General features: G+C 44.4%; 1 protein-coding gene across 1 annotated transcript in view; it reads left to right on the top strand.

Annotated features, from left to right (window-relative positions):
• Window positions 1-24670, top strand: part of LOC128814001 (contactin-6-like) — a 125554-nt gene that overhangs the window by 69884 nt on the left and 31000 nt on the right. The window contains exons 6-11 of the mRNA XM_053989503.1: window positions 4184-4387; window positions 6475-6577; window positions 14621-14805; window positions 16932-17068; window positions 20891-21020; window positions 21980-22130. Of these exons, the coding sequence (XP_053845478.1) occupies window positions 4184-4387; window positions 6475-6577; window positions 14621-14805; window positions 16932-17068; window positions 20891-21020; window positions 21980-22130 (910 nt within the window). The remainder of the gene's footprint in view (window positions 1-4183; window positions 4388-6474; window positions 6578-14620; window positions 14806-16931; window positions 17069-20890; window positions 21021-21979; window positions 22131-24670) is intronic.

Raw genomic sequence — 24670 nt, 5'->3', positions numbered from 1 at the left:
AGCTCTGAGGTGGGGAAAGGCATGGAGGGAGGAAGCTGGAAGAAGCTTTAATTTCTGCAGATACACATGAGCTTGACCTGCCTGTGCTTAAGAAGCTGCTGCCTAAATGGTAATACTTGACACAAGACTATGGGGTGGACTGTTGTTCATTTATTTCCTTAGAAGTGAAGCCTGATCTAAAGCCTGTTTCCTGCGAGCTGGCTCCCTGCAGAGCTTTAAGGAAGTTGCTAATCTTGTTAGGAGCAGCAGGATCACTCTGCATTTGCATTTATTGGTGTGGAAGAGCTGCCAGGGTTGGGAGTGGGACTGGAGGCTCTGGGTTTTCCTGTGTGCTGGCATTGCTCTAGGGAGGCTGAATAAACCCCAGAACACTCCTAAGGATGTAGGAGCCCCCCGTGGACCTGCCTAGGGGTTAAAAATCCCCAATTCTCAGCCTGCAGAAGGTTGGGGAAGGAGGTGAAATGTGAGGCTGAATAAACCCCAAAACACTCCTAAGGATGTAGGAGCCCCCCATGGACCTGCTTGGGGGGTAAAAATCCCCAATTCTCAGCCTGCAGAAGGCTGGGGAAGGAGGTGAAACGTGAGACTGGGTGTGTGCAGAGGATGGGAGGAGATGAGAAAGGACCTTTGATTTCTGCATTTTCTATTAAACGCTGCACTTGATAAAGTGCACAGTCTGAAAGTGTCTCTCCCTTTATAGAGCTCAGTGCCTCAGTGTCCCTGCTCCTGTGAGTCTTTAATCCAGCTCTCCCACAGCTCCAGAGGCAGGGAGAGCCCCATCCCTGAGCCCAGCCTGGATCCAGCAGCACTGATTTGGGTTTGCTCGGGCTGAGGGAAGTGCTGAATTGTTCAATGCCCCGGATCTGTGTATCAGGAATGATTATCAGCTCTTTCCCAGCCGAGCTCTGACGGAAACCTCTCAGGACTGGCAGAGGTGGGAGATGCTCTCCAGCCTGGCCAAGCTCAGGAATTGCCCACCTGGAAGGTGAGGTGGATCAGCCAGCTTTTGGGGTCTCTGGGGTGAGAAGGGACACTGACACCACAAATTAAAAAAAAAAAAAAAAAAAAAAAAAAAACACCCTAATTTTGCAGTACTATAAAATAACTCCTGCTCTGCCATAAAAGTGAGAGCAAAGGGCTTTTTCTCCTTTTTTTTTGGCTCATTCAGTGGATCTGCTCATCGGATTTATTCCAAGTGACCCAAAATGAAAGATTTTATAACACAGTTCTGGATTTTTTACTCTTTTACCTGTTGCTGTAGTAACTTTCCAAGAAAAGATACTGAGTGAGGGAGTAGGTTGTTGGTATTATGCCTTAAAAGCCTGAAAAAAAAAAAGTTCAGTCTCCAAAGTTTGGCTCCTTCCTCTTGAGATTTCATCCAACTCCCACTGAAGTCAATTAAAATTAGGATTTCTACAGAGTTTAGTGGAGCTGAATTAGGCTCTAGGCAAGGATAGCCTGCAGATGGGTGATGATGAACCTGCAGCTAGGAGAGGGGAGTGTTTATATCCCTCATACTGGGGGGGAAAGGGATTTAAATATGACTAAGAGGGGCCTGTGCTTGTTCCCAGTTAATGGGAAAATTCATCAATAGCCCCTGAAGCAATGGTGGGGAGCAGACAGGGAGAAACTTCAGAACATGAAGTCAGCTGGAGCCCCCTGAGAACAGAAATCAGGACAGAAAAGGTCTGGTTCTCTTTTATTGATTAATTAATTCACAGATTGACCTCCTGAAGAATGTCTGTGTAGCACAAAGTTGGCTTTAATAGAGTTTTATTTTATTCCATCTTGCAAAGAGAATTCAGCTGCATCACCTGCTCCTACGCCTGGAGTCTGGGTTTTGGTTCCATGCCATAAAATATTTTAAAGAATATTTTGGAGAGAATCCTTTTGGAGTCTTGGCAGGTACAGGGATGCCCTTAGAGGGGGTCAGGGCTTTCTTCAGCTCTGCAATTGCCACCACCAGAATTTGGCAGAGAAATTCCAAACTGCTTTTCCCTCTTACTCATTCTTAAAATTATTTCCAGATTCTCTTGGATACGCTATCCTGGCATGGAAATCTGGGCATCCAAATGTCAGATTTAAGCACCCAGAGTGGTTTTATTACCCAGAGGTGCCTTAGTGCAGCTCGGAGTAAGGAGGAAGGCAAGAATTCCAGCAACAGGAAAAGGACATTGGGGTATCAGCCCTCAGTGCTTTGGGAATTCTGGGGAGAGGGGAGATCCAAGGTATTTCTTCCACAGAAATCTGGACAACATTTAATTGAACACAGATTAAAATATTTACCTGCAAATCTTCAGCGTTTTCTGTAGAGTCCCCGTCTTGCAGCTTAGAGACCTTCAAAAAAAACGAGTTGAAATCAGAATTTTGCACACTTTGGTCTGCTTGCCCAGACAGTCTGCAGTCAGCAAAACCTGTTCCCGAGACAGGGAAACAGTCTGTGTATCTCTGCAAGACAGATCACGTCATGGCTGCATCCCTTATTTCTCATCCTTCCCGCAGGAAAAGCCCTCCATCTCCAGCTTTCCTTCCGTAAACAGATGCTTTAAGCACCTCAAACTCCAAGGGCAGGTAAATGTGCCAAGGTTTGGATCTTGTGGGTGAGCACGTGGACCTGCACACACCTTGTGTAACCCTGAGAATTAATTGCTGCATCTCCCAGTTTTACTGCAGAGCACGGGAAAGTTTCGCATTATCTGCAGTAAAAGGGAGCCCGTTGCAGGATTTAGCCAAGTATAGAAAGTGTCATTGATTGCTCCCTGGAGATGCATCATTTCTAATGAGAGTCCTAAAATGCTGGAAGCTGATAACATAAAACTCCACAAAACTACTGGAGTTTGCAGACTTATTACCATACTGCTCCCAAGCCGGAGCTGAGGGGGGGAGAGCAACGTAAATAATCTTTTTGGAATGGGGTTGTTGATGGGGGAAATGTGTAAAAATGAAGCTGTTGGCAGAACACTGTTAGCTTATGAATTATGCATTTAATTAAGAGGAGCTAAACTGGTGGATTTGGAAAGTTCTGATTTACTGTGGCTTGTAAAAGACAGGGTTTGAGTCCTGCTCCTGCTGTTGGGTGCAGAGCAGCTGCAGAGAGGGGCTGGCAGGACACCCTGGGTGACCCCACACTGGGGGATCAGCTCTGAACCTGCTCCTCAGTGCCCAGGGCTTGGCCCAAAAGTCTTTCCCAAAAACAGGGAGTGGTAAACTCACAAGGATATCTGCTTTTCCAGGGTGGGCTGGTCAGATAAATCAGTTTTAAGTTGCCTGGTCTTACAGATTTACATTATCAAGATTTGCATTGTGGAGCACCATGTGGGAAATGGGGGCAGAGAAGGGGCAGGAAGTGAGAATGGAGCAGGAAGTATGGAAGATAAGGGGATGCCCATTATCAAATGAGCCATAGGATCAAATTTTAAGTCGTCTCCAAAGAACTTTTGTGCAGCTCAGCTTATCCCTCCTTTAAAATCCAGTGTTCAAGCTCCTTTTAACCAGTTTAATTTTCCATATTGGGAGTGAAGAAAGGAGCTGTAGCACCGGGCAGCAATTTGCCCTCAGGCTTTTCAGAGGGAAAGTGCCATAAACAGGAATTATTTACTAAAGCAGCTTTCCCACGCCATTGCAGCACCACCATTCCTGCTTGGGAGCAGGCTAGGCAGGAAAATGAGAAGTAGCAGGAGACAGAAACTGCTGTGACCTCCTGAAGTGGCTTGAAATGAGCTGAAAACTCGAGCAACACTTACCTGGCTGTTGCCCTGATTTTTAAAAGTGTTACGTTTTCTTTTATAGTTCTTTTGAAAGTTTTAAAGTTCTCATAAAACTTCTTCAGCCTTCTGATAATGTTTACATATCTGAGAGTCAGAGTTCCCACACAATTTCATGTATAAATAGAATAGATATTTCTCTGTGGGTGGAGAGAAATGATTGCTTGATCTTTGGACCAGTGTGGTTGGAGAGGTGGTAATTCCATCCTTCAATCCATGGTCATCTTTGGAATCCTATAAATACCAGATGTTTGAATAAAACTGGCTCTTTTTCTCTTTTAAACTTCCCAAGCTTCTATGTACTCATTTTGTGTCCAATGGCAACACCTGGCCTGTGCTAATTTGTGCCTCCCCAGTGGTTTTCCCTCGTTCTCGGTTCCGCTGCGAGGGACGCGTGACGTGTGTCTGGTGTTTTCCAGGCTTGTCCTACACGTGGATCTTCAACAATAGCACCTTGGATCTTCAGGAAGACAGCCGGCGCTTCGTGTCCCAGGCAACAGGAAACCTGTACCTGGCCAAGGTGGAGCCGTGGGATGTTGGGAATTACACGTGTGCCGTGAGCAGCGCCGAGGCGCAGCGCCGGGCGTGGGGAACCCCCACGGCCCTCACCCTGCGCGGCGATGGTGAGTGCTCAGCGGGGCTTGGCTGCCTCAAAACCCCAACTGCTCCTGCTCCAGATGTGGGGAATTCACCCCCACGTTGGGAAAACTCCCCCAGTGAAGGTTGTGCAGCAGGGCACGGCCCCACGGTGACGATGCCTTTTGGGGCTTACCTAAAACCAGAGGTCAGACAGAATTAAGGGAATAAAAAGTGGTTATATTTATTGAAGGGCCTTAGGTATATTTAGGTTTAAATGTACCTGACTGGAACCAGATGAAAAATGTAATGTACCAGATGAAACCCCCCAGGGGCTACACCCAAAAATGGATGATGGGTCACAGGTTTTTATATTTTTATAAGTTTGGTCCATTTGCATATCAGGGGTGAATCTCCCAATTACAGCTTCAGCTAATGAAGTCACTGAGCCCAAGTTTGCTCCCCCAAGTCACTTCTGTTCCCATCTCTCTGGCCTGAGGCAGTGAGGTGTCCTTGATTGCCAGGCCTGGAGAGGAATTGTTGTGTCTGCCCCAAATGGGGAAGCAGCAGCTCACACTGTGTGTGGAGTTTGGAGTTACACACTGAAGAACTGCAGGGTTACAAATGGAAAACAGAAAAGCTGAAATCCTGAGGCACCAGTGACGTTGGAGCTGTCAAGGATGGGGATGAGGAGATGAACACGCAAGGGAAGTTCACAATGGCCCTGAACAACAAGAGAGTGTCACGTGGCATGTTAATATTTCCCACCTCGTGCCCGTGTTGAGGTTTAAATCCAATAAATCTTTCTAAATTTGTCATCTAAGTATAGCTCAAATATCAAATCCAGAGAGCTGCTTCAAATCAAGTTGCTGAGGTGAGAAACTCCCCTGCACACGTACAAAGCCCTTTCTGGCAACATTTGTAATTAAATGTTCATGGGGAGAAATACAGACCTGCAAATCTGCACACAAAGTTTGTTTTGGGAGTTTGCCCACCTAAATTCCAATATACTCGTGCTGTTTGCAAAGCAGTGGTGACAATCAGTGACAAAAGTCTGTGCAGAGTTGGATTTGGAGGATAATCAAATCTCAGCTGTGCATTATGGAATAATAAATAAATAAAGCATGGAGTAATGCTTTCACTGCGAGGCTGTGCTGTTCAGTAACATCAGCAGATCACACAAAGCAAAGCTGCACTTCCTCAGCTCCAAAGTTAATAATTTGGCACAAACTCTGATTGCAGATGCTTAAGATCTTTTCTGATTCCTTTTTTTCTTTTCATCACGCTATTCCTTTTCTCAGACTCCTTCTATCAGTCCCTTTCTCTTCTCCCATTCTCTCTGCTGGCCTCTGGATTGACTCCAATGCTGGCAGCCTCTGAGGCAACAGTGGAAGTTGCATGTGCAATATTATCCAGATGCCTGTTAAATATAAAACAAGAATTGGTTCATTTTCTGTGTGGGATCTGGGCAAAGACACTGCAGGAAAATACCTGATTTATGTTCATCTCTACGGCTGGAATGAGTTTCACTGTGAGACACATAAAAGATATTGAAGTTCAGTTAAAAGTTTAGTTTCCTAAATCCATCCCAAACCTGCTGCAAAATTAAATGCCCTGAATTAATACTGGATTATTTGTGATTTATCAGATGTTCAGCCAGATTTTCAAATATGATAATTCCATCTAATTACATCGGCCTTCCTCAAGTCTGCAACTCACATTTGGATGTTTTAAAGAAATTTTAAGAGTTTTGCAAGCAGTTTGCACATGGGATTTCCTGATTTTCTTGCACATGGGATCAACACAGTGCCCTGAGAGTGACTAGTGGCAAAATTGTTGCTTGATGAGGGGTGTGAACCCAAAATTATCTCAAAAACCTTGATGCACAGCAGACTTGTAATGCAAAACTTGTATAAAGTCACGCTCTTCAACTCCTAAATGCAGGGAATGGAGAGATTTCACAGAGTTTGCAGCAGAGGGTTGAGCTCCAGCCAGGAGGTTCAGCCTGCTCCACCGTGTGCCACTCGCCACGAGGCTCTGAAGTGATTCATGCCACCCTTCCTTTCACCCTGAAGTTCTGTTGCATGAGAAGGTCTGGGGCTCAGCTGGAGTGAGCTGTTTTGATGTTCCACAGGTGTGATGGGGGAGTATGAGCCAAAGATTGAGGTGCGCTTTCCAGAGACAACCTACGCAGCCAAGGGCTCCTCTGTCAGGCTGGAATGCTTTGCCCTGGGAAAGTAAGAGCTTTGTTTTTATTAAATGTGGGATTTAACACTGCTCCCTTCACGTTAGAATTATTCTGGTCAGAAGGGGATATGTGAATCGTATGGGTTTTTTTAACCTTGCTTTGATTGTTTCTGTGCCGTGTGTTCCCAAGGAAATGAGAGAGAGCACTGGGCTGTAACTGAGGCTCACGCGGGTGCAGCTCGAAGCAGGGGGAGGGAATGTGGGAAAAGGAGGGAAAACAGGAGCAAAGATTTTCTCTCCTGAGAGTAGTTTTGATTCTGAGATGAGACCTGACTCCAGGTGACAGCGCTCGGTGTAACTGCACCCTCACCCCTGGTAGATATCGAAATCAGAATGGTTTTTGTGCTTGTGTGACATTACAGAATCACAGACTGGTTTGGGTTGGAAGGGACCTTAAAGCTCATCCAGTTCACCAAGTTTCAACCCCCTGCCATCAGCAGGGACATCTTCCACTATCCCAGGCTGCTCCAAGCCCTGTCCAGCCTGGCCTTGGGCACTGCCAGGGATCCAGGGGCAGCCCCAGCTGCTCTGGGCACCTGTGCCAGGGCTGCCCATCCTCACAGGGAACAATTCCTTCCTAATATCCCATATAAACCTACCCTTCTTCGATTTGAAGCCATTCCCTGTGTCCTGTCCCTCCATCCCTTGTCAATTGTCTCTCTCCAGGTTTCCTGTAGCCCCTTCAGGCCCTGCAAGGCCACACTGAGCTCAGCCCAAAGCTTCTCCTGTGCAGGTGAACAATGCCAGCTGTGCCAGCCTTTCCTCCCAGCAGAGCTGCTCCATCCCTCTGATCCCCCTGGAGCCTCCTCTGGGCTCTCTCATTGCTAAAAAGCAAACGTGGGGATTCAGGTTATGTTTGAAGAGTATGTGGGATGCATCTCCTGACCCTCCTGTCTCCAAAGCGATGCTGAGGAGCCCTGGGAAGACCCAGCAGCAGCCCTTCCTTCCAAAAATCCACTTTCCTGCATTTTCCTGTGTTTTCTTGCACTTTCCTGTGTTTTCTTGCACTGCTGTGCCTGTTCCCAGCTGCAGTGGTGGCTCAGGCAGCTGCTCTGCATTCAGGGAGCAGCTGGGGGACTGAATCACTGTAACCAGCCCACAAACCCCAGTCTTTCCACTGAGCATCCTTGGAAAAGCCCAAATAACCCTGAGATTGTTGACCTCTATTTAGTTTAAGTTCACTTTGACAATCCATTTTAAGGCTGTAAGCTTTTAAAGTGTTTAGAGCTTTCCCAGAGGTTAAAAGCCTGACTTGCAGACAGCACAAATTAATCAAATGTTCCTCTGGAACCTGGGCTGGCAAGTAGAAAAATAAAGCAAATAAAAAGTTAATAAGATTGAAATGGCCTTGCCTTTCAGATGAGATTTCTATACAAACTAATAATACAGCTAATTTTTATTAAAGGCATATGCATTTTTTTTTTGGCCCAAAAGCAGTACCAGACTTTAGCACTCTTGGTAAAACTGATTTTCTTTCCCAAATACTGTCAAGCTACTTCTCTTTAAATACCTCCTTAATTGTGTGTTAGTCCGTGCAGGCTTTACATTTCAAGTTGTCATTTCTTATTTCCATCTGTTGCATGGAAAGCACTGAACAATGATAGAGGAAAAAAACCTGGAAATGAGATGTACAAGGCACTGACATCTTAGTGAAGGGGCAAAGATGGGTCATGTTAATGTAATGAACAGATTTTGCCATTTTAAGAACATCTTAAGGAGAAAAAAGGGGACTGAAAGGACATATGGATAATGAGATCCCTCAGGGAGACCCTTCTATGCAGTGCTTAGGAATGCCTGAGAGGGTTAATGCAGCTTTAATGTAGATTTTCTTCTTCATGTGCAGCTGAAAGCAGTGCAGCCAGACTTCCCTGGAGTTATCCTGCTTAAATACCAGGGATCCACGGCCAAAATCCACTTTGCACACACTCTCTGGTGCACCCCGTGTTGGAGGTGCTGCCTGGGAGCAGAGGCTCTTGGGTGGTGATACTGGGGAATTTCTCACAATTTCTCCTCTTAAATTTTTTTTTAGAAGTTCAATATCTCGCACAGGTTTCAGTCTGTGGGGTTTTTTTTCTCTCTAAACAGAGCCTTAAATCACCTTTTCACCAACATGCCCATCAGTGGAAAAGCTTTATTCCAGAGCTGGCACTTAGATGTGAATAAAGCAAGCAAAACAGATTGCAGGTGAAACACTCTTAACTTATTAGATAAGGCCAGATTTCTAGAGGTATGCAGGTGATTAGTGGCATTGTGAAAAGCTGGAAGTTTCCTGCCTCCAACTGTTTGCAATTGCAGGCAGAACCATCTAAATGCAGCAGCACCTTCAGATTCCCAAACTCCACTAAAACCCTGGCCCCTGCTATTGTCTGTTTATGTTAAAATCAATTCAGCCCAGCATTTGTTGAGCTGCACCTCTGATCTGCCACGAGCACCGGTGGTTATTATCTCGCTCAGGTTTCAGAACTGCTTTCCCATTATCCATAATTTTCTATATTCACACTGTTAGGCCGCTGGCTCCGACAATGCTGCGGCTGCTGCTGCCTGGGCACTGTGAATAGCAGAAATCTTTCATGCTGAAGGCAGATCATAGGCAACCTGCTGGGGTTTTGGGCTGCAAAAGGCTTAAATGAAAGTAGTTTTGTGGTATTTAGAGAAATAGCGTCCCTTTTCTGTGTGGAACAGCAAATCACACCAATTGGGCCTCGCTCAAAAGGCACTTCCACAGTTCAAATGCAGCTAGGAGAGGCCAGGCTCGTGGATGAGTTTAAAACTTGGTTTAAAACGTCTTAAAGATGCCTTTTTTTAACGTGGGGGAGCTCAAAGTCACCCAAATGTGCTCCTGTGAGGCACCCTGGGGTAGGTGCATGCCACATAGACCTGTTGCAAAGCTCTTTTTGCACTTCACATTAAAATATCACTAAGGACTTTTACAAATCATCTACCAGCCCCAGAAATTCTTCTTGTTTTGAGGAAGACAAGGGGTTAAATAAGCATTTCTCCCTGGAAAGAGGGTTTGGAGGGATGGATCCCAAACGGACAAAGGATCTCAGGCCAGTCCTTGACTTTGAATCTTATTTTATAGAGCAGACACCACAACCAGAAGATTTTGAAAAGCAAATTAGTGCTCGCTCTGATGGGATTATAAGATAAAGCGCAGCTCTCTGATGAATCTAAACAGGCAAAAAACTGCACCTTATACTTAATCCTTTGAAAGAGGGAAAACTGAAATATGAAATAGTGGCTCCACTATTTCAAATCCTGCAGCCTGTGGCGGTTTAATAGAAGAGATGAGACTTTGTGTTCTGCACCAATATTCATTACGATGACAGTGTTTAATATTATGCCAGGATTAAAAGTCCTGGTTTGGATCAAGCTCTATTAATCATGCCATATATCCAAATTATTGTTCCCTGTCTTTCAGGGGATTGAGCACCATGGAAAGAATTATGTTCAGTTGAGTTACACTGTGCTGCTTTCTGTGGATTTCTCTCAAAATAACTTTTTTTTTTTTTTTTTTTTTTTTTTTTTTTTTTTTTTTTTTTTTTTTTCTGTTGCACAAATAAGAATAGCCCCTGGAATGAAAATAAGCAAAGTAGTTTCCATGTCTGGTGCACATATTTATTGAACTCTGTCTGTGGTTTATATTTTTCTTCATTCCCTTCTCAAAGAAAGGGAAATAATCAGTTCACAGTCCCTGCAGATGGGCTGTTGCCAGCTGAGGTTGTAAAAAGCATATGTGAATAATATAAAACAAGATTTCTTTCACCCCAGAATATTCATTTTTCATGGGAAGCTCCCACCTATTCCTTTAAATGTATTCACAGAAGGGTTTTTTTTTCCTAGCAGCTCTTGGAATAAGGAGATAATCACACATCTCCAAGGGGGTTCCAAATAACCATTTTTACTAAATTTACATAAAAATCCCAGGCATCACCTCTGGTGTATTCTCAAGTTGTTGATGTAGGAGCTTTAAAAGGGTCAGTTATGGGATTCTGAAATCCCAGATATGGGGATGACTTTGGGCACCACAAGGGAAGTCTCCAGCGCCCCTTTTCCATCCCTGACCAAAGCAAGGCCTGAATTTGTCCTTTCAGGGATGAGCAGATCCCCTCACACGGCTCAGGTTGTGCCTCAACACCTTGCAGAAAACTGCTGTTTTCAGGTAATCCATCAGGAGGATCCAAAATTAAATGCTTTAATTATGGTGCTCCTCAGATCCTAATTCTCCCTGGTGTCAGCAGTGATGCAGCTTTCAAAGCTCAGCTCGGGCTCATTTATCTAACGAACCACGGGCTTCATTATCCCAAATGCAGATTGAATTTCCCTCTGAAGGGCCCCCAGATGCACAGGACAAAAGATGAGGCATGGTCCCAATGCATCATCTCTGCTGAAAAAAGGTGAAACCTCCCTCATGGTGTGGGTTCTAATTCTGCAGACAAATTAATTTCGCGTTCGCTGTGACAAGAACTTGTCACCAACCACAAAATATTTTCCATCTCCTTTTCTTTCCCAGTTAGTAACTTATGGTTTTGTGATTCTGCTGCCTGTATGGTGGAATATAAATTAAATTAGTGCTCCTGGATGCTCTGAAGGTTTCAAATAAACTGCAGATTTATGTACTAAGACACTCTCATATTTATGCACTGTTTTCTTATTTACTCAGGAGGAAGCCAGACTTTGTGTATGAAGTGTAATAAATTTGGGAAGTGCACTCATTGTTTCTTCGTGTACTCCAAAACTTTTTAGGCCCAAGCAGTTAATATTTTTAATCTGGTTATTGGAAGGGACTGAATGACAGAAAAGCCCATGAGAGTCAGGGCCACCCCAAAGCTGCTCTGTGCAGCAATGACAGGCGCTGACCTTCCAAGGAATATGAACATGCAAAACAATCCCACAAAAATTCACAAGGCTGAATTAGGTTTTATACACAATTGCCTACTTCTAAAGGAAAGTTTCACTCCTTAAAGCATCAATTTCTAAATAGATTGTTTGTCCCAAAACCCAATTTAATCAAACTGGTTTTATTTTTTTTTTTTTTAACCTTGAAAGGTCTCACATGGCCTGAGTAAGAGCTGCTATTAGGAGATTTGGTTATAAAGATGGAAACTAGCAGCAGAAAAAAGTGAAACCAGCCGAAAAAAAACACCCCTATTTTGTGCAAAATACAGTGATTGAAGATGCTGGGAATTCTGTAGCAATGAGGCATCAATGGAGAAATGCAGATATTCTCTAGGAAGGTCCATCCCGTGGAATTGGCTGAGTTATGGATCCTGCCAGATTCTTCTCCTTTACCTGTAGCTCAGGTGGAGCTGCTGTCCTGAAACAGGAATTCCTTCTCCTGATAAAATCCAGGCTCCCTGGCAGGAGAACAAAGTGCAGTTAACTATTTGTTGTCTTTAAACACAGCAAAGCTGATGAGGTTTCTCTGTCCTCCTGCTCAGCTGGCACCAGGAGCGAGTGTCAAACACCCTCACGTTTGGCCAAAAATGAGCCGAGCTTGCCTTGAGCCATCCCCAAGGATGTGATTAAAGGTCTGTGGTGTGGAGAAGGAGATCAGGGGAATGCCTTCTGCTCAAACCTTGGCCAAGCTGACAGAAGGAGCCTTTTCCCACCTAGCACTGCCTCTGGCCTTGGTGTCAGCACAGAATTCCCTCGTTCATGAGCAACCAGAGCTGAGAGCAAACAAATGGCTGAGAGAATGGGAAATCTGAAGATGAAGCTCTTTCAGGTGGCAGAATGCATCTAATTATTGCTTTTTTTTTTTTTTTTCTCCCATATGGCTGTTGGTTCCCTTTAATCCCTTTGTTATAAAAAAGAAATAAAATTAAATCCAGAAGAGACGCCTTTAAAGCAAGTGGTTAAATGCTCCTGGCATTCTGCAGGCTGCTGCTGCTGCTGCTGCACAGTTGCTGCTCCTCCAGTGTTGAATATGCAGGAGGATTTGAAGAGCCAGCCATGCTCTCCTTGCTGTGGATCAATCCCAGCCAGGCTGGGAAGCTCCCCTGGCTGTTTTTCCTGCCTGGAGCACGGCAGTCATGAGCCAGGCTCGGTCTGCACTAGAGCTGTGCTCCTTTTAAACAGCCAAAAGTACCTTGCTTTATAATCACTGAATAAATAACTGAATAAATAACTGAATAAATAACTGAATAAATAACTGAATAAATAACTGAAACTAACTGGCTGTAGAGAAATCCTGCAGGAATGCTGGCGTGCAGCATTAGTGTGGAGGAAAGAAGGCTCGAGGGAAATCTCATTGCTCTCTGAAAACACCTGAAGGGAGCTGGAGCCAGGTGGGGATGGGCTCTTCTGACATGACAACATCCTCCAGCTGCACCAGGAGTGCTTTGGGTTGGATTTTAAGAGAAACTGGTTCATTGAAAAAGCAGTGAAACACTGAAGTTCTGGAGTCACCAGCCCTGGAAGGCTTCACACCACGAGTAGGTGTGGCACCTCCTGAGATGCTTTAGTGAGCAGGTGGAAGGTTGGACTTGATGGTCTTGGAGGTTTTTTCCAGCCTGAATGACCCTGTGATTCTGTGCCAAGGTCTCTGGAGGAGACAGCACCTTTTAACAGCTCCCTCAGGAAAAACAAACCCTTATAAATTCCCTAGGAAGGAATGGTATTGAACAACATCTGAAATAGCTTTTGGTATTGATGGAAAGGACAGTTAACAAAGGTGGTGGTGACTGTGGCTGTTGTCCAGAAAGATCTGGAATTTTTTAGAATTTTTTGAACCAAAATGGGGAAAAGTAGAATAAAATCTCAGTTTTGCTTTGCAGCCCTTGGACTGGTTAATAATATCTGGCATGTCCCAGTCACTCCTGTTTGTAGGAAATTGTTCAGAGAATTCACATTTCTCCCAACTCCTGGTTCTTCTTGCTGAGAGGGAAGTTGTGAACATCACAGACACGCAGACTCAAAATGCAGAAATCAGGCCCAAACTTCCTGAATTACTAAGAAATGAATCCATTCTGTATTTGTGACTTGATTTCTTTGTTCAATAAACAAGAACTGGAACTTAAATAATTTAAGGTGTGAGCAGTTACAGTCTCTGCTAAAAAGGAATAAATCCTTTGTAAGTCAGCACTGCGGGCAGGGACCTTGGAGACTGGAAACAAGGACTTGTAACTTCCATGAAAATTGTGTTTTCAGTTGCTGTGGATGTTACTTCCAGTGGAAAAGAAGTCAGCATTTAGCCAAAGCCCCTGTAAAAAGCTCAAAATTGAATTTGTTAGAAAAAGCAACTTCAGTTTGCAGAAACAGCAAACAACTGTGAAATCTATTAATATTTCAAAGTGTTTTGGTGACATAATAGATCATGAAAGTGAGGCTGCTATGGTTTGTGATATTACCAGAAATCCAAGATGTATTTATAGCTGCCTTCACACTTCACTGTTTTGTGTTGTATGGGATACATTGATCCAAATATAAATGAAAATGATAGAAAGCTTCAAAAACATGAAAAAAGAAATATTCCTTTTTTGTCTCTATCTCTTTCCAGCCTCAGTGTTCTGTTCTTTCCTCTCCTCACTCAATTCTCTGTCTGCTTTCTTCTACCTTGGCTCCCATTTCTTATATTTAGATTTATTGGTATTTTTAGAACTTTTGAAATCTCAGCCAATATTTCCTATTTTGGGGTATGAAAATACCTACAGGGAATTTGTTTGCTGGGAGAACCAGTCAATAATTCAGAACTTCTGTGGTGTTTATTTGGACTTGCAAAGTCATTGCTTCAGTGTCACAGGGTTTAAAAACAGGTTTGAGCCCCAAGAAAGAGTTACTAAGGGGAAAACACAAATTGGCCCAAGGAAAAATCATAGAATTGGCTGAGGATTTCATCCCACTTTGGACCTGTGCTCCTAAATAAATTGGACATGCTATAAAAACTCAGTCTTACATGAATCTCTGTATGTCATGCTTAGAAATTCTTTCTTTTTAAAAAATATTGCTACTCTCAGGAAAGGATTTTACATTCTTTTTCCTCTGCTGTAACCAATGCTGTCCCTTTTTCTCCAATAAATACAACTCTTTAGTCCTGTCCCAAGTATCAGCTGGAAGAGGTCTGATGGAAGCTCCTTGGCAAAGAAAATCCAACACAACAGGGCCGGGGCAGTTCTTGAAATCCCCAACGTTGAGCAGGAAGATGAAGGTTCCTACGAGTGCATCGCAGGAAACACCCGAGGAATAAACATTGCAAGAGGTCAATTACTTGTCTATGGTAAGCAGATTAAGTGAATTTTGGTTTTCAATGAAGAGCAGGATGGTGTTCTGCTGTGTTGTGCAGATGAAGTCTCTCAGCCCCTTCCTGGAGGTAGAAAGTGCACGTCAGGTTAAGCTGATTAAAAACTGATTGGGGGCTCTCAGTGACCTTCACTGAGCTACAGCCTCAGCAAATAGAGGTATTTTACATCAAAGCTCAGATTGGAAGTGTGGGAAGTTGGGAATGTTCATAAAAGGCAGGGAGGAATCCCTGTGCATGGGTGTGGACATTAAAGGCGGGCAGGGATCAGTGTCCAGCAGAGACACAGGGCAGGGAAGGATTTGGGATTTGCTCTGTGGCACTGAAGGTGATTTCACCTCCTCTGCTGTCCCACAAACACATGAGGACAAAGCAGGGGAAGCTCATCCCATTCCTCCCTCTCCTTCCAGCTTGGCTAAAAGTGGAGGATAATCTGGGAATCTTCTCCCTGTCCCTGTTCCTTCCCGTGGGCATTGGTTCCCTGCAGCCCCAGTCCATGGGATGGTCCCTCACAGCCAGGGTGAATGAAGTCTCTTTAGGGGAACTCTTAACACCCAGGGAAAGCAACATATTTGGACAGGAATAAGAGGAGAGATCTTTTCTTTACCTCATAAATCTTTCAAAGGAGAAAGCAAAAAAAGAAAATGAAACATAACAGCAAGGAGAAAAAAAATCACAGCAAGCGAGACTGAGCCTCCAGTTAACATCTGTTGAAAGACTCTGGCAAGTATTTTCCTTTTTTTTTTAAGTAAATCTCTTCTAATGAAGAGATGCAGGCTTTGCTGATAAGCTACCAGGCTCCTGCAGCCATGGCTAATATCAAGATATATGCCAGGAATAGAACAGTCTGCTGCTGGTTTAAATATTTCATTATTGCCTTGCTTTCAGGGGGTAGATTTTTTGCTCTCATTGCTCACTAATTTTTTTCACCACGTCAATCAAGCAGTTCCATTAAAATTAAGTTCAGTAGATTACCTGGCCGTGATTGATAACAGCACAGGCAATTATAAAATTATGATCAGCTAATTCAATCTAAAACAATGTGCTTATTAACTGTGCTTTGTACATTAATTAATAGCTGTTCATAGAGCAATGTACAAACAGCACTCATGAAGCCTTGGCGTGAGGTTTTTTTGTCATATTAGGAGTGTGCTGGTGAATTATCTCTGTAATTGATTTCCTCTTGCTCCTTTTCTGTTCTCTGGGGGTTTTCCTCTGGAGGAAGACTGTCTCCAAAAAATAGGGATTCTTTCCTGGACACTGCTTTTTGTGCGATCCCTCCTGAGAGCAGTAAAAATGAAATGTAATTAGAATGCTTTTAAGCAGGGTGAACTCTGTCCTTGTAGGACCTTTGAGCACCTAAAGGGGCTCCAGGAGAGCTGGAGAGGGACTTTGGATAAAGGATGGAAGGACAGGACACAGGGAATGGCTTCCCACTGCCAGAGGGCAGGGATGGATGGGATTTTGGGGGAAATCATTCCCTGTGAAGCTGGGGAGGGCCTGGGATGGAATTCCCAGAGCAGCTGGGGCTGCCCCTGGATCCCTGAAATGTCCAAGGCCAGGCTGGCAGGGCTTGGAGCAGCCTGGGACAGTGGAAGGTGTCCCTGCCATGGAATGAGGGGTTATTTATTCTCCCCAGGTCTCACCTCTAGCCTGCCAGCAGCTCTAAATGTCAGCCTGCCCAGGGGAATTCCTGCTCAGCTCAGCCCTTGAGGCTCAGTTGCTCACAGAGCTCCTGGGTGATTCCTGCAAATTCTGCTTTTACACTTCAGTGAATTTCTTTAGAAGAAGACTTTGCAGAAATTAGATGTCTTGGTGCTTTCCTGAATTTCGGGCATCTAAAATCACAATTTCTGCACATTTTGGCCTTAAAAATAGATAAAATCTCAACCAAACTCTTTACCCATTAGCCACTTGATTTCTAACATTTTCCCAAGCCTGCCCCAAAGTTCAATGCCAGGGAATTGTGCAGAATTCACTTGCAGTATAATAAAAATGTGTTGAACAGATATTAATTAGCCCTGCTCAGTTCATTAATTAATAGCAGCATGCCTTAAGCAAAATCACTTTTCTCCTGCTTAAAATGCTTTGCATATTCTTTTCAGCACCCCCTGAATGGGATAAAAAAATCCAAAATGCCTTTCTGTCTCTCTATGACAGTTTATTTTGGGAATGTAAGGCAAGAGGAAAACCAAGCCCTTCCTACAGCTGGTTAAAAAATGGCCAGCCCCTCATGTCAGAGGTAAGATTCCTGTCTCCTTTGATTTCTTCCTCATCTTTTTGTTGATATATTTGGTGGGGTTTTTTTTCATTATTTAGTCATTATATTAATTTTAGAGTATATTAATAAAGTTTCAAAAAATAGGTAAGGATTAATAAGATTAATCAAAATAAATGTAATAGCATGAACTCTTTGCAACACAGAACCTCAATTCTTGGACTTCATCCTTATTGGAAATGTATGAAATTGCAGTTTAGAGAGAAAAAAAACACCAATTTCTTCATGTGAATTATCTAATTGCTACAAGAGATGGCTGTAGGTATAGAAAAGTTTCAAAATATGAATTATAATTGGTGAAAGAAACACGAAATACATTTGTAGACATAATCTGCAGTTTGGGGAACTGGTAGGATGCCAAAGGACTGGAAGAGGATTCCAGAGCTGGAATTGCAAAATGCTCAGCACTGAATTGCACTTTTCTTCTGTTTCTGCTCCAAATCAGGAGCTGGGTGGGAGCTTTGGTCTCATGCAGAGTGCTGCTCTCCTGCTGAGTCAATCCTTTACCTTAATTAATCAGTCAGCTCTGAAAATCAGCTAATTTTGGGGGTAATGCTTTCTGTGCTTTGTAGAAGGATAATCCAAAGAAAGCCACGTAAAGGTAAAAGGAAGAGTCCAAAATGGATAAGTGCCAAATGTCACTTGAAAGGACCAAGTGGAGAGGGAAGTAGGAGTGCAGGAGAGGGGAAGTTTGGAGCTCAAACACTTGAGAACTATGATCAGATCCTTCATCAGCCAGGTCTTTGAGAGCCCAGCTTCCAGGCACAATCCCTGGGGAGGCCAAGCTCTGGCACATCCATCCCCAGCCTTCAGCTGGTGGCACCCTCATGGAGAAGGACTTCTGTGATAAGAAGCTCTTTGCATTCTGCTGAGGCCAAGTTTCCCTTTTTTATTTTGTTTTTTTTTTTAATGGCTCATCCATCCAACATCTCTGGGGCACACGATGGCTCATCTGCGAGGCATTTTCACTTGGATGGAAAAAAAAAAAATAATTCTGTGATTAATTCCTGCCTAGCAAGAGCACATACAGGAGAATTTCCAAAACATATGGGCTAAATTAGCACCTGCTGGGCTGCAGAACCAGCAGTTATTTGATTTGGTTGTACTTATTTTAAGTAGTTGGAGTGGGGTCCAATCTTCCATATAATTTTCTGCTGGATCAGTCCTAAACAGACCCAACCTCCATCTGGGGAAAATAGCCAGAATTTACCTGGACTGCAATTTTACTGAACCTGCTCATTGTAGTCATTGTCACCTTTTTCTGAGCAAGATTATCTTGTTTCTCCCTCTTTGAAGGCAGCAATATTTAGAGTCTGTCACTCTTCAATTGCACCGTTTCAATAAAGAGGAATGAAACGCTCACGGACACATTTTCAACCAGCATTTTCACAGTACTTACAGAGTGCTGTAAATGCAATTCTTCAGGCAACAAAGTGCTGGATGTTATTGCTCAATGGACAGAATGGACACTTTGGAGGGGAAAGTACAAGGGAGATGTAATAAAATATTCAGTTTGTCGCAGCACCCTGCGTGTCGGAATTCTCCCAGGAAGAATAACATCCAGATGCTTTTCACCCTGGGGCTGATTCTGATTGTGTCATCTTTGTCAAACCTCTCTGCCTGACCACCTGGCTGGTCACCCCAGCGTTCTCCCTGCTCGTCTGCACGGTGTGCTTTATTCTTCCCTTTGTCTGCACAGCTCAAAAGGGCCGGCAGAGAACAGTGGGGAATTGGGGATAAGGATGGAATACGAGCCTTGCTTCAGAGAGGGGTTTTGTATTCAAAGGATGTTTGTGAAAACAGAATGCATTGAGAGGGCAGCAAACAGCCTGGAGGTAAAGCTAAGTATGCAAAAGATATCTGTAGCGAGAGCCTCGGAAAAAATGATCAGAGTTTAAGTAATGTAATGTTGTTAATTAGTTTGCCACACACCAGCCTTGCAGCCCCAGGCTGTGCTCTCATCACATTTCCAAGCTAAGCAGGCTTGGGCTGGGTCAGTTCAGGGTTGGGAGACCTCCAAGGAAAAGCTGGGGGTGTTGGAAAACATGCCCTGGATGTGTGTGCCGACCCCAGAACCCCCCGAGCCCTGGGCTGGTCCCAGCAGGGCTGGGGGGATTCTGCCCCTCCCAGGTGAGAGCCCACCTGCAGAGCTGCCCCAGCCCTGCCCCAGCACAGGGAGGAGCTGGAGCTGCTGCAGAGAGCCCAGAGGAGGCTCCAGGGGGATCAGAGGGCTGGAGCAGCTCTGCTGGGAGGAAAGGCTGGCACAGCTGGCATTGTTCACCTGCACAGGAGAAGCTCTGGGCTGAGCTCAGGGTGGCCTTGCAGGACACGAAAGAAAGATGGAGAGAGAGTATTTACAAGGGCCTGGAGTGACAGGACACAAGGAATGGCTTCAAACTAACAGAGAGTAGGTTTAGATGGGATGTTGGGAAGGAATTTCTCCCTGTGAGGATGGGCAACCCTGGCACAGGTGCCCAGAGCAGCTGGGGCTGCCCCTGGATCCCTGGCAGTGCCCAAGGCCAGGCTGGGAGCAGCCTGGGACAGTGGAAGTGTCCCTGCCATGGCAGGGGATGGAAGGGAATGAGCTTTAAGATCCCTCCAACCCAACCCATTCTAGGATTCTGTGAGAGATATTTAGCACTTCACAAATACATTTGAGACATTTGTGGCTGTTCATCAAACACTGGAGTGCATCCCCTACCTGGATACTCCAAACTCCCCCATTTCTGCTCCAGAGGCAGGAGGGCCAGGCTAAATGAGTAGCAGCATCCCCCCCGTGATATCTGCTGTTCCAGCTTGCACTTGGTGATGGGATTTATATTCCCCCTGGGTATCTTCCAAACTCATCTGTTTGGGGGAATGTTTTTTTTCTCCTCCTCCTCAGTGCTCCACTTTGCAGTACAGCTATTATTGTCTCCAGAGGGTAGTAATTGTAAAATCACAAGATATTTAGCTTTAAGTTATGATTGCAGCATGAAACAGGCTTTTTTCTGTTTTCCAAAGCAGAGCAAGTAAAACTTCTTTTAATACACCAACTTCCACGCTCTGGTCCAAATATACCCACTGTGCAGCTTCCTCTATTTCAGCAGAATTGCTGAAGAAAGTTGGTGTGTGTAGAAATCCAGTCCTGGAGGAGAATGCTCTCCCTGTGCTCTGAGCAGCTGCCTGGGGCTTTCCAAGTGGAATTTAAGTGTTGGTTTTCAGTGGAGCTTTTCCAGTGGCTCATTTTTTCTGTGTCTCGGGGTGTGATGATGTTCAAAATGTTCCTGTTACTGGAGCACCTCTGTCTCCTGTGGAGCTTTTCTGATCACCTGGGATTATCACCATCAGATTTATCTGATGGGGTGATGGACTGATGTTCCACCAGCCAGGGATGAGGTGCTGCCTCTCAGGATCCAGGTGGAAGATGCTGCAGGCTCCCAGTGTGGAGCATCCCTACAGGTAGCTCCTTCTGTGCCACCTTCATGGAGAATGATAATGACAGATTCCCAGCTCAGCAGTGCAGGGAAACACATGGAAAACCTGGACAAACCTGGCCAAAGCCACTACTGCAACATGTGCCTGGATTTCCTGAAAAGCTGGAAGAGCTCAGAGGGCTGGAAATAGAACCACCACCACACAGAGAGGGGCACATCCCATTTCTGATGCACCCATCCTCATTGCTCCCAGGAAAACAACATTTCTGCCTCTGAATCCTGATCAAGTGCATCAGTGTGATACTAAAAAACATTTTATTTGTTCCCTCATCTGCTCTGTCAATGTTTTTCCTTGTTTTTCTCTTATCAGGAAAGAATTCAAATAGAAAACGGGACTCTCCTCATCCCCATGCTGAATCTGTCAGACTCAGGCCTCTATCAGTGTGTGGCAGAAAATGAATATGACACCATTTATGCCAATGCTGAGCTGAGGGTGATCGGTGAGTAAATGTCACTAAAATGTGCAGGTACCAGTAAAAAGGACACTAGTTGAAAAAAAATTAAATTTAAGAAAAGAAGAGATGAAACCTGGCAGCTCAAACCTGATATTTCTTTGCTTTTCACCCACATAGAAATGTGTTTTTTTTAAGTTTAATTTCATGGCTTGTTGGGGGAAGAATCTAATCCACGTGTGATCTTTTTTTTATTGTCACATATACACCAGTTTAATGAATGCTGTTCCTTGCTTAGTTTGAGTTATTAATAGTTATTCTATTTAAAAGTTATTTCAGAAAGCAGGGGAAATAGTTCTAACTATAAACAAAGAGCATATGACAAATATGGACATAAACAAGTAACTTGGAACAAGGAATCTCATTAATGATAACCAGAGATGAACATGAATGGAACTTGCTCATATATTGTAAAAGTATTCTGTTCTAGACTTTGAAACTTTGCTCAACAGCCAAATATCAGTGAAGCTGGTAAAACACAGACTTCAGGAGCACCCAATGTCTTGTGTTTTCCCCTTGTTCAAGAGTGAATTGTCACATAAGCTGCTGGAAAAATAAACATATTTTCAGAAAACAGAGTAGGTCTATGAAAAGAAAGCCGGAGTAGAACTGTGCTTGTGACAGAATACTCTCTGCAGATGAATATTTGTGGCTGGATCGGGAGTGTGAGGTTTATCCTGCTCGGGAATCTTGTCTTCCATCATGGACAGACCAGTTCTCCCAGTCTCCAGATTTCCTCAGGAAAGTTTGTCAGAGCACACAGTTCTAGGTAGACAGCTTTAGAAACAGAATTAGATTCTCTGGTACTTAGATACATTTTTAATGTTAGATTTAGATTTACTTTTGCAGAAGTATAGAAACCAAAACAATCATTGAATCTTCTGAACTCAAAGAGAAGAATTTAACAAGTTCATTTAGTAAATCTCTTCTTCCTTCTCTCTCTTTAGCTGCAGCCCCCGATTTTTCCCAAAACCCCGTGAAGAAGCTGTCTGTTGTTCAAGTTGGAGGGGAAGTTACTATCAGTTGTAAACCCAGTGCTGCTCCCAGAGCTGTTGTTTCCTGGAGAAAGGGCTCGGAGGTTCTGCGCCAGAACAAAAGGTACGGGCAGCAACCAGCGACTGGGCTGCTGAATTTTCCCTGTTTTGACATCATCTAAAGCTGATTGAAGCACAGCTGGCTCAGGATTGCTTTTGGCAGCTCGTTGGTGGGAATGCCAGAGGCCTGTTTGTCTTTCAGTGGATCTCTGTGGGTACAAAGCGGGGTGAGCGCCGGGCCGGAGCGAATCCACGCGGGCGATGATGGCGCGGTCCTTACGCTTGTGCTCAGCATCACTTCATCCACGGCCAGCCACGGGGCTGGAGGGAATCAGCTTCATGAGAAGGCCAATGGCATCCTGGCCTGCAGTAGGAATTGTGTGGCCAGCAGGAGCAGGGAGGTCATTCTCCCCCTGTACTCGGCACTGGTGAGACGGCACCTTGAGTGCTGTGTCCAGTTCTGGCCCCTCAGTTTGGGAAGGACGTTGAGATGCTTGAGCACGTCCAGAGGAGGCAACGAGGCTGGTGAGGGGCTTGGAACACAAACCCTGTGAGGAACGTTTGAGGGAGTGTTTAGCCTGGAGAAGAGGAGGCTTAGAGGTGAGCTCATTGCTCTCCACAACTCCCTGAAGGGAGGTGCAGACAGGTGGGGTCGGTCTCTTCCACCAGGCAGCACTGACAGAACAAGAGGACACAGCCTCAAGCTACATCAGGGAAGGTGAAGGTTGGATATTAGGAAAAAAAATTCACTGAAAGAATGATAAAGTACTGGAATTGTCTTCCCAGGGAGGTGGTGGAATCACCATCTCTGGATGTGTTTAAGAAAAGACTGGACATGGCACTTGGTGCTATAGTCTGGTTGAGGTGTTGGGTCACAGGTTGGACTTGATGATCTTAGAGGTCTCTTTCATCCTCATGGTTCTGTGATTCTGTGAGACAGCCAGGGAGGTTGGATGTGCCCCCAGGCTGAGGCAGAATTGCTGTGCAGCTGTACAGGCTGTACAATAACCCCCGGCCCCCCTGGCCTGTCGCTCCCGTTCAGGCAGGACTGAGCCGCTGGCCCAGCAGTGACACGCCCTCGCCAACAGGTTTGGGTCAGGTGGGGTGTGTGAGGGCTAATTCCTCACTGCTGAGCTGCCAGGAGGCATCTCCACTGTTGTGTTTCAATGCCCTCAGGCACAGGGTGGCATTGCTGGGGTGGACAATCCCCATGGAGTTGGACTCCACGATCCCGCTGGGTCCTTCCAGCTCAGGCTTTTCTATCATTCTGTAATTCCACGCCAGTGGCAATTAAATGGGGGAATATTAAAATCAAAGGGTCTTACTGACAGAAATGAGGGATATTGTATGTAACGTACAGGCCTGAGGATATTTCCATACACAAATGGAGACAGATGGATGAAATGGGCAGCAGTGTCTTCAGAAGTGCTGAGAATGTCTGAGAGTCCTTCTCAGCATCTCTTTCAGTTCACAAATATAACAGCAACCCTCTCTCGTCACATTCTGTTGTCAGCCTCTGAAATCTATAATCAGTAATTCATGAAGCTCTGGCAATGGAACACCAGATTTTCACACAGGACCACTTGCTCAACGAGGTTACTTTGGGTCACATCAGACTTAAAATGATGATAATTCTCTAAAACATTATCCCAAACTGTAGCACACAGAATTGTTTCCCTGTGCCACGCTGCAGGAATGTACAAGTTGGATAAATCACAGGAGTATTTATGAAAGAAGGAGCAAATCTGAGAATTGTACATAGGTGCTGCCAATGGAACAGAGAAATTTGGGTGAGCAATCCATCCCATGGCCATAGAGCACTTTCCAATGGCTTTTCCCCCCTTTAGTAGTGGCCATTTTATTTTCATTTTAGCCGCTCATGATGGAAAACACTTTTTTAACCAATGTTTAATCAAATCTTTATTTGTCTTCAGATTGTATTTTGATTGTATTGCCTATTTCAGAGGCTGAACTAAGCCTGGATCTTCAGGTTCCACTACTCTGATATTCCCCACCTGATTTACTGATAAAAGAAATATTTACGCACTCCGTACAGCATTTACTTGTGCTCCTGTATTAATTTACTAACAATAATCCCGAGCACACTGTAATTTCTGAGTATCCCAGAAGGCTCCTGCTGCTGGGCAGGAGCAAATAACAGGAGCAGGATTTACAAAGGAGACAGAGTTTAAAATCTCTGCATGCACATTATTGCCACTGTGGCCACTGGTGCAAAGTGGAATTTATGAGGCTGTTTGATTATTAAATGACAAACTGGCTAATGCCGTGGTTTAAAAAGGATGGGAAATAAATCATCAGTACAGTGTTAGTCCAGAGATCTCCCTGACAAAATGAAAACAAAATGAAATAAGGGTTTGTGTGGCTGTAAAGTACATGGCTAATTAAAGTGCTGGAATTACACATAAAAAGAGAGGGAACATGGTCTGCCTTTCTCCACAGATATGATTAAACCCTGACAAAGCCTATTTCTGCTCCCATTTTTATCGTGCTGCAATTATAACCTTTATGGGCTCTTTTATTGGCCTTTTTAAAAATATTTGGTAGGGTTATAGTTGCTAAAAAAAGGAGAAACCAATCCCTTCC

Source organism: Vidua macroura, chromosome 13 (assembly GCF_024509145.1).
Source record: "Vidua macroura isolate BioBank_ID:100142 chromosome 13, ASM2450914v1, whole genome shotgun sequence".
Taxonomy (NCBI): Eukaryota; Metazoa; Chordata; class Aves; order Passeriformes; family Viduidae; genus Vidua; species Vidua macroura.
Note: the sequence above shows the minus strand (reverse complement) of the source record. Positions and strands in the feature narration are given on the sequence as shown.